At 37.4% G+C, this 10,633-nt stretch overlaps 1 protein-coding gene across 6 annotated transcripts in view; it reads right to left on the reverse strand.

The window, feature by feature from the left end:
• Window positions 1–10,633, reverse strand: part of dia (diaphanous related formin 1) — a 58,888-nt gene that overhangs the window by 40,263 nt on the left and 7,992 nt on the right. For 2 of the 6 annotated variants that reach the window (XM_087358883.1, XM_087358882.1), the window contains 3 exons: window positions 2,914–3,084; window positions 465–569; window positions 16–212 (listed from right to left, as the gene is read on the reverse strand). In XM_087358883.1, the coding sequence (XP_087215009.1) occupies window positions 16–212; window positions 465–569; window positions 2,914–3,084 (473 nt within the window). Of the gene's footprint in view, window positions 1–15; window positions 213–464; window positions 570–2,913; window positions 3,085–4,779; window positions 4,934–7,109; window positions 7,248–7,667; window positions 7,844–10,633 lie in introns of those variants that run through there. The other 4 variants (XM_087358886.1, XM_087358881.1, XM_087358885.1 and 1 more) reach the window with 4 other exon arrangements.

Below are 10,633 nucleotides of genomic sequence, written 5' to 3' on the forward strand. Positions count from 1 at the left end.
TGATAATGTACTTACTTTCTATAGCATTCGTTGAGTATAGACAAAACCTGCTTCAAACCCTTTGTACCAAATTCTTGTACCCAGCTGAGAGGATTATTGGTGAGCGCTATCCTTAGGGACTCTATACACCCATACAGTTTGTTGACACTGAGATCAGGTGTACTCAGGTACTGGATGTAGTCTGCAGGTTTTGAGAATTTACTGCAGTTATCCTGCAATCATACAAAGTGATGAACACCTGATCAAAGTAGAACTTGAGATTGTCAAATTATGGTTGTCTTTTGGGTTGTAGTGCTATGTAGTCTGGTAAAAGTTTACCAACGCTGTAGACGTCCTTGCTGCCTCCATCAGGAGGGTAATCACACAATGCTTCAACCCAAAAGATACGAAACAACTGGCGGAAATGGCCCAATTTGTTCACTCAATCAAACAAAAAATATTCCATATTTACAGTGAATCTGTACCTGTGTTAGTGATCCCTTAAAATGGTTGATAAGCATCATCTTCTTGTTCATAGAGGGTTGCATTCGCAATGGCTGTTTCTTTTCTTCTGATAGGTTCATGTCATTCTACAGAGAATAGATACAAATCATTATAATGTACCTAGGACAGTTTTCAGCTGTAACATATAATAAATATGAAAAAGCCAAAGAATGTGCAAACTGACTTGTAAATGTGAATCAAACCAGACAGAACATCTGTAAAGCTTAGACAATTTCAGACGTGTCATCAGGTTAGTATTACTCTGAGTGGAATTTCTGGCACTGATTAATTAATCCAAGAGCCTTAGGTTTCCATGATTGGAGTTTAATGTAAAACTTCAACTTTCAGGGATGAGCCAAAATAAATGCTAAACATTTTTAATTACTTCACCAAACAACACAGATGTCACTTTCAGGGTCAATGTCTACATGGGGGGTGGGGGAGGAAGAGGTATTGCTAGGAAAAACACAGATCTGTGAGAGTGTCACTGGGCGAGAGAGAGCAGAGAAGAGGCACGCTAGCCAGTCCTCCAAGAATGATTGTAAAGAAAACAGAGATGATGGGTACAATTAGGTAAAAATGAACAAACAAAATCTTGAATTCAACATGGAACTTCAGAACTTCACTACATCATCCTTCAACAAGCATTTTCTGGAAATTTTTGAAGTTTGAAAATACTATGAAAGTTGTAGTGTCAGCTATGAACTTTATTTGATGTCATGGACTTAATCATGTTTCGATCTATTTTTTGTTACAAATTTGTGCTAAACATGGATATGTCTTGTAACATACAGAAGTCTGATGGATGAGTTGTATGGCAGCGTTGACATTTTTCAGGCTTGAGGACAGAAATAGAAATGTTCATAAATGAGAAATGTAAACTTTCTGCTGAACTTAGTGATCAGAAGTGCCATTGGGATTTGGCATTGCTGTGTGATATCATCCACCATGTAAATGACTTAAATACCAAATTTAAAGACACACAGGAACTCATTTTTTATATATTTGGGACCGTCAGAGCTTTTAGCTTTTGAAATGAACCTGAAATTGTTTCAAAAACATTTGGAAAATGTTATACTATGTCCTTTTTCTTCCTGTGAGCTGATTCACATGGATGAATCAGTAATTATTCTCTTCCCAAATGTACATGCTGTTGAAATGACCGATTCCTTGGCTCAGAATTTTAAAATGAAATTCAATGACTTTTGTAGCTATACACCACAAACATATATCTTTGAAAACCCATTCTCTGTTGAAGTCAGTGGTGCTCCAGTAGAAATCATAACTTGATGAACTGCAGTATAACTCAATTCTGCATAGCAGCTTCAACCATGAAGCTTTAATTAGTTTTTATGCTTCTTTAACAGCATCTCAGTTCTCTGCATTATGTAACGTGACATAAAATTTTGTATGTGTATCTGGCAGCACATATACATGTAAACAGGCTTAATAAGAACAGGCATATGAAACCAAACAAAGCAAGGATCTGTTCAAGAATCACTGATAAGCACTTATATTATGTGATGCAAATTCACATTTCAAAAATTGAACAAAATGTCAATTTGATGAAAGACTCTCAGATTATAAGCCACGTCAGGTAGCTGAATGGTGAATAAACCGTATCTTCTGCCAACGTTTCGAGAACAATCTCTGCTCCCATCCTCAGGGCTGCTGCATAGCAAATCTGATCCTTTGTAGCAGGGCTGTGGAGTCGGAGTCATGGAGACGGAAGCAATTTCAGGTGGAGTCGGAGCCGGAGTCGGTAAAATGTACCAACGCCAACTCTGATATGAAATCTTAGGAAAATATTATTTTAACACTATCACTATCATGTGAGCCGCTGGCAGCCTCACGCTTAGGGAGATTCATGGCATTGCGCCACATGGTGTTGGAATAATCCTTTGTAACTTTGGCTCTGGTTCCTTAACAATACAAACTGTCTACAAATCAACCGATTTCTGCAGTAACCATTAGACTTATATTTAAATATAGGTTATAAGTCTAAAAAGTAGCCTGATGATTCACGTGGTGATGATGAAATATCTTGTGGTACCATTTACCATTTTAGTAGGTTTACCATTATTAATACATATTCAGCTTTTATGAGGGAGTCTGTGTCAGAGTCGAAGATTTTAGTACCGAATCCACAGCCCTGCTTTGTAGCATGCAGCTTGCAATCCGAGAGTCTTTCATGAACTTCAGTCGCTGTGAAAGCTTCACTTTATACATCAAAATGTAAATTCCCTTGCGCAGTTTCCTTGTGCAGCAAAGGCAGGCCCAAGTTTCACATTAATAATGAAATATATTTGAAAGCTCTGGCCCTGTAGCATATCATATCTTTCAATGTGACCCAGCTGCCGAAAAGGCTGGGTATCTCTGCTTTACAGTATAACTAACTCTATTCATTCCTAAAGAAATCTGAATACAAACCAGCATCTCCTCAAATTTTTCATTCAGAAACTTCTCATCAGCATCAAGTTGCTCTACAAAGAGCTCCTGCTCTTCCACTTCATTGAAATCTGACTCCGAGTGTGGCCGGGGGAGTTGGCCACTACCCCCCCGGCCCTTCTCCTTCTTTTTCGTCCCAAACCATGTGTCCAGCTGCAACACAAAAAAATTATTACAGTGTGAACAATGTATGTCTTGTATGCATACTGCAAATAATCTTACACTTAAAAAAAATCAGGTAAAAGCATTCTTAACCTTGGTACCAGATGGGGGAAGTGGTCAGTTTCACACCCTGTCCACTTTACTCTGAGCAAACCCAGTAACCACTGGACAGAAGCCACGGTGAACCCAAGACCTAGTCTGGGACATTGTGGTAAAGGGATCATTTCATGTCAAGTCAACAAATGGATGTTGCAACACTGTCACAAGATTTCGTTATACTTGTCGATCTTAATGTATGACTCCTTAAGAAATATTAATAGTACACAAAGAGTGAGCTTCATTCATGTTATTCTTTCACAGACATTATCAATGTTCACTGATCATATGAGTACACAAAAGAAAAATCTCACATATGCTATTTTCAGAAACTTAGCATAATATCTCTGGAACCTTCAATTATATTCATATTATTTCACCCTGAAATTGTAGACCTATAAGAATACTTTCACGGCATTTTATTTTGTTATTACTGTTATCCAACGTGAGTACGTATTTCAGTTGGAACTAGTCACAAAACTACATCATTTTCACGAGCTAACCAGAAATGGAGATTTATGATGTCACATGCTTCCGAACCGTTACAAGATGCAAGTATGAAACTATCACTCGATTTCTTTTTACTATGCGAGTGTTAAAACTTAGAAAATAGAAGTATTTAAATGTTGTGTGGGGCAGTGACACAATTATAATCAAAAAAGTATACGTATTTCCTGTCACTGACTGGAAGAATATTATGTACTGTGGAGTAATTTTAGCAAACTACACTAATTAAAATTTGTTTAGGTAGCTAGACCATAATTCAGTTCTAGGACCATATCTGGTTCATGGCTATCATTTGTTTGACCCTGCAGTGAATACAGACATCGAGTTTTAACATATAATTGCAGAGTTCAAGTTATTTGCTTACATACATACAATGTGTGTAGATTAGTATGGACTGCTGTAATGCAATAGCACTGAATTAATCTAGCATAAAAGCTCACCATTACGACATACCATGAAACAGTTCAATCCAGTTAACATTCCCACAAACCCACATTGCTAAGACGCATTTCGATACTGCCCTCCTGTTTCATTCTAGGTCTTTCAAATGGTACTGTCCTTTGAAATGTTCCATCCAAAATTTTGTTTTATCTTTTATACATTCATGCTTCATGCCCAAATCATAATCATTTCACCACTCTAACATTATTAGGAGTTTATACAAAGATAACATAAAAGTAAAAAAAAATATATTTAAACATCTTTCTTACACAAACCTTGACAAATTCAGGCACCAAATCATGCCAACATTTAAATTGTCAATGTAACATCTATTTTTAATAATATTGTATCTTAATTATTAATATTATCAAGCTGATCAGCACTGGTGATAACACATCTGTAATCCCAAATAAATTAACTTTTTGTCCAAACTCATCAAGTGATTCTGGAGTTCAAACAGATGAGCATTACATTTTTGGCCTAACCTTCCAGAAGCAAGCACTTAACAGCAGTCACATAAACACTCCTCCTCAAATCATCCTATATTTCAGCTTTCTCTTACAACTACAATGTCATCAAATGACCTTCTCTTGTAAAAATATCTTACATCATTAAAATAAATATAACACATATTTCCAGCACCTGTTTCATTTAAGAGGTCAAGTTATTTCTCGCTGCTAAACAAAGTCATCCACTATAAAGTACATCATAATACCTGAAAAACATTACTGATCAGATACATTTCAGTGCAGTGCGTATGGTACTGACTCCACTGGAGAATAAGACACAACTGGATCCTGAGAGAGGAATGTAACTACGGGTGATGGGACTATGGTGCAGCAAGGCCACACTGGAGGCAGACAGGAGTGGCAGCAATTCAACCTGACTCAACATTATGTCACTCCCCTTCTTGGTGATTTGATGACACTTTATCACTTGCAGATGTTTTATAACATGAACTGACTGTGAATTGGAAAACTGGAAAGTGATTGGGAGCCATTTTAAAATAATATCCTGCCTGTAACAAACTATGTAACTAACAAATTCTGTTACTGTCTCACATAACAATAATGGCAGGTTTATTGACTTCAATGTTAAATGGGAGCTGTTCAGATTTGTATCAATGGTGTCTTGGGTATTATTCCTACCAAATGCCCAAGGATTAATTATGAATCATAATGAGTTTCATCTGTGACAGCTGTCATCATCATCATCATCATCATTTTGTAGTAACAGGCATCCTGTTCAAATAATACTGCGTACATATTAAGATGCCATTTGTATTCTGAATTCAGAGGACTGTGTGGCCATATATCGATACCAAACACAGTGAATAATGGTACTTCCTTTCTAGGTACATATTATGGCCAGCAACCGCTTAGACAAATCCTCACCCACCCACACACAACACCATAAGCAACCATTCCTCAGGTTAGGGCTTGGAACATATCGACCAAAAGGGTCATTTAATGATGTAATAACAAAATCAAAATTACTTATCTTACGATTGAGGACATATTTTTATTATTAATAATAAATGTAGAGCGACAGGGAAAGAAGCGATTGTGGCTCGTTTCGCAAGGAACAAAATCCGACTACAAGCTCTTAAGAAAAACAAGAGAAATTATATCAGGATAACTGATAGTGTGTGTAGATGGTGACTCTGGCAGAAGAGTCGAATGCTATTCCTGATGCGATCCGTCGACCCATAAAGCTAAGTGCGCAATCACAAATGCCCTCTCTAGAAAAAAGTTTGCTAGATTCAAGATTCGGGTGAAAACGTCTTTCAGAAAAATCATTAAAGTCAAATACGAAGTCCTAATCCATCAAACACATTCAATTCAGTGTACATTTCACGCATAGTGTGAAACCGGACAAAATAAACAACAGTTCCCGGTAAAAAAATCACTAAAACAATATTTATAATTATACAAGCACGTTGGTTTATCTGAGGGTCAAATATATGCAAATAAAACCTAACGTCAACAACGAAACTTGTGTTTGAAATGTGGGGTTCTCACGGTGGTGAAAACATGGACTGCGGTCTTCAAACCTCAGATCAGCTGCATCGTTCTCTCCAATCGTTGATGCCCCACAGCCCAGTTCAATCCATGCCGAGATATTACCTCAATGCTTAGTCCTGTCCCCAATTGCCATCATGTGCCTACTGGGAACGCATAATGAGGATGATCGTCCACATGCATAACTCGATGGATTTCGGAAGTTTGTTGTTGGGATCTACACTTAAGTCTAACTTCTACCGTAAATGCTAATAACAAAATATATGACTACAAGGCCTCACAGTTCAGAAGATCACGTTCAAAATTTCCACAGCCACGAATATTTCAAAAGTTTAGTGATATTGGCAGTAGTTAAAAGTAATTCTGTTTCTAGAGTCATATTAACATACGACGACAATAGTTATGTCAGAATCACGTTCTTCGCTTATCAGAGTAAATCCCTAGCAATCGCTACGAAACAAAAATACCTCTCTCTTGCGACCTACGTAGGAAGGAAGATACATCAACAGTGAACATGTTTACGCATATGTACGGTCAAAAAAAAATATACAATACGTATCAATTTTAAAGGTAAAAATACAGACATTTCCGCATCAACGTGAACTGAAATTTTTATTGATATAGAACATAACCTCAAATTAATAAACGGTAATAATCACCCAGTGTATGTGTGTCTTCCAGTTGAAGCCAGAGGGACATTTACACAAACCTTGTCTACCTTGACGTGTTTTTTAATTATTTTATTTTATTTATATTCCACAAAAAACCGCATGTACAAACTTCTCAACTATCCTATTATGATCTCAAAGATATGAAATAAATGCCAAGTAAACATTCTGATAAGAGAATGTTAATTATAATTTTCCATTAAAATAAAAGCAGTTCGAAGCAATTTTGTGATATAAATAGTTGTTATGATCATTTTCAATAAAGAGCGGCACTATAGCTTACCAGCCGCAGAATGCAGACCCCTGATAGTGGAGAACAAGGTTCAAACCGGCCCACAACGACAAAAAGGACACACGAGAGTGAGACAGACGCCAGACCTCCATAACTCTCCAACAACAAACTCATACGTCACAGAACTGACATGCTAACCAACCTTGCAGAATATCTCGTGACCTTAAAAAATACTAATGCCCAGAAGACATCAAATCATTCTAAAATGATCAACCTAATTAAAAGGGGTACATTTTTAAAATAAAAATTTAAGCACTGAGTCAAAATAACAGGTTCTTTTGAATGCCTGAAGACGGGGATTTTAGTAAAATTAAATTGTTACAAATAAAAGTTGATGTACATCGATTATTAAAAACGTTATACACTGTTTCGCTCCGTATTTCCCTACCTTCTACCTACTTTTGAAAATCATTAAAGCCGAGAATCACATGACACATGCAATTTTTCAAATTTTCTATCCCTCTTTGTATGTCAAGAACTCTGGTTCTTACGAACGCAATGTCATTCAGGAGTGACATCACGCGATGACATCATCACGATATCGCTTACGTGCATGAGCCATAAATTCCCTGCAAGGTCGTCCGGTGGGCTTTTTCAGGGATGGTAAAGTACGAGTACTGACGTCATCGTCAAGCCTCGTTCACACTGGTTAAAACTACTTGAACGCAAGTCGCTCGAAGACAAAAACTTGAAAGGACGAGACTGGTGTGAACTGTGCTTCAAGAACGTCTCAGATATACTGAAAGGACTGTTTCAATCAAGTCTCAAGAAACACAGACACCAGTTCACGTTTTTACTTAACTTGAATATCAACTCGAAAAAATTTATTACTACTAGACTATCCGGTTTACTGGAACGTATAAGACATCTGTTTATTTCCGCTGGTAACACACTGAACGGCTATAATTTACTTTTGTTAACAACATTTCTTATTACGAACGCTCATAAACGTAGTTATGACATATGCATATTTTTTGAGTGCACGAAATGTTATGGAATGTTAAAAGGAAAAGTATCGCTACAGAAATGAGAGAGGCGAACGAATGAGACGTAAATTACGAAAGAAAATCAAGATTTAAGGGTTAAACGCTGATTACGTTGAAAAACAATCAAGATGATAAAAATAAGATGGCTGTCTTCTGGGTTGTAGCGCCATGTAGTCTGGTAGAAGTTTACCGACTCTCCTTGCTGCCTCCATCACCAAGGCGGCAAGAAGGACCTCAGAAACGTCTGTAGACTTCTACCAGACTACATGGCGCAACAAACTAGAAGACAGCCATCTTCAGACTCACCGCCGTGAAAATCTCAAATACTATACAGGTAGCCCTCGATTTGCGCCGATTCAGAATAACGCCGTTTTTGAAACCAAGTCAAAAAGTGAAAAAAATACTATTATTTATAACGTTTTACAATGTACCTCGTACTGATTCTTATTTATTTATATTATTTTTTTAGTGTTCTGCCTCACGACAGGTCCATATGAACAGGATCCTTCCATCCTTTTCTCGGACTGGGACCTGTTCATATACGTTCTTGGCAGATGATCCAGAAGTGGTTTGCCATTGCCTTCTTCTGTGTGTGAATGGAGTAATTGTTGGGATGCCACGGAGAAACCGGGGAAGCCCCCGGAGGAAAACTCCGTGTTGCCTAGACCACGGCCTTGCCCAACACAAGTTATAAATTCGGGCACCGCCGGGAATCGAACCCGAGACCCCAGGATTACAAGGCCAGCGTTCTAACCGCTAGATCACCGTGGCAACACTGATTCTTATACTAAATCGTAATTTTTACATCGCTGTTTTTGAATGAAAGGTAATGTAAAGTAATGTAATGAAATGAAATGTTTTATAGGTAACAACAATGCCGAGTAAACAATTGACGTTTCCTGGGTAACAACAATGCCGAGTAAATACGACGTTTCCTAGGTAACCAGGTTACACTTTTTCGTTTCCCTTTTTCGTTCCCCTTTTTTGCCGAATGACCCTTCAATATAGACGTATTTACGTCAAAAATATACTACTTATAACTACTTATAGTACAAGGCTGACTTCTGGGTTGTATCGCCGTGTAGTCTGGCAGAAATTTGCCAACCCAGAAGACAATCTTCGTGAGAACCTCAGATTTTTCCAACTAACTCCCTGGTACCAGAACCCGCAAGTCCAATGCCCGCCACCGGACACGATCCTGAGCCACCTCCCTAAGACCCATCTTAATATTATCCTCCCATTTCCTCCTTGGTCTGCCCAGTGGTCGTTTTGCAGGATTCCCTACCAAAATTCTGTATTCAAATCTTGTCTCCCCCGTGCGTGCTACAACTCGAAGTTCAAAATATAACTAAAACACGTCGTAATTTATTACTGTATATACAATTGCCTCCCTTGTACGTGTCGATAAGAGGCGTGTGGGAATTTCTTTAATCCGACAGACAGCTGTGTTGTAACATAAGAAATGCGCCATGTCCAAACACATTAATCTGCGTCCTGACTGTGAAAGGACGAACAAAGTATGGTTCAGCAGGATGTAACTACTATCAACACTTCATAACAGCATACGACAGTATGTGACACAACAACAGAACAAAGAAAATCACTCGGTGGCTAACGTGACATTAAAAACATGGCAATTTCTATTAACTTCTGGCTCTCGCTCTAACAGTTCAATATTCCCAATACCAGAGGACACGTGCACTTTAACCTCGTTCACTTTACGACGTAATAAAACCGTTCCATTCCCTCCTCCGTCTACCAAGTTGTTACTATAGAACAGTGGTATTCAACCTTTTTTGTTCGCGTACCCCCAGATATAATTTCTCTCCAACTTTGTACCCCCAAAGTTGTTGGTGTATAATTCAAGTTATACATAGTATATAATCTACATCTAAAATAAATTAAACAAATTACATTACTTATTATTCAGTGTTTATCATAAAATAATATTTTTTTAAAAATTTCACGTACCCCCTAAGATGTCTTGGCGTACCCCCAGATATAATTTCTCTTTAATTTTGTACCCCCCAAAGTTGTTGGTGTATAATTCAAGTTATACATAGTATATAATCTACATCTAAAATAAATTAAATAAATTACATTACTGATTATTCAGTGTTTACCATAAAATAATATATATTTTTAAAAAAAAAAATTCACGTACCCCCTAAGATGTCTTCGCGTATCCCCGGGGGTACGCGTACCCCAGGTTTAATACCACTGGTATAGAAGATTCGCCAAACTACTGTATATATTTCTTATTCATCTCTCCATATTACATGTCCAGCTCATAATTTCCAGGGTTTAACTGCCCTAAGGTAAACTAAACAAATTTCTACACTCTCGTATTTAGATCAAATTCTTTTCCTGCTCACCTACAAATTTACGTTTTCTTACAGTTTGAAAACACAATTAACAACTTTCAAAATGTCAGTTCAAATTGTCTCAAGAAAAGCCTACAAACCATTACTGGCAACAGTAACTTTTAAAAGCGTTATGTTAATTGATATTACTTAAATAATATTTTAC

This window comes from Zootermopsis nevadensis, unplaced genomic scaffold (genome assembly GCF_977971745.1).
Source record: "Zootermopsis nevadensis isolate Lab colony 2312 unplaced genomic scaffold, Znev_1.0 Znev_ptg000030l, whole genome shotgun sequence".
Taxonomy (NCBI): Eukaryota; Metazoa; Arthropoda; class Insecta; order Blattodea; family Termopsidae; genus Zootermopsis; species Zootermopsis nevadensis.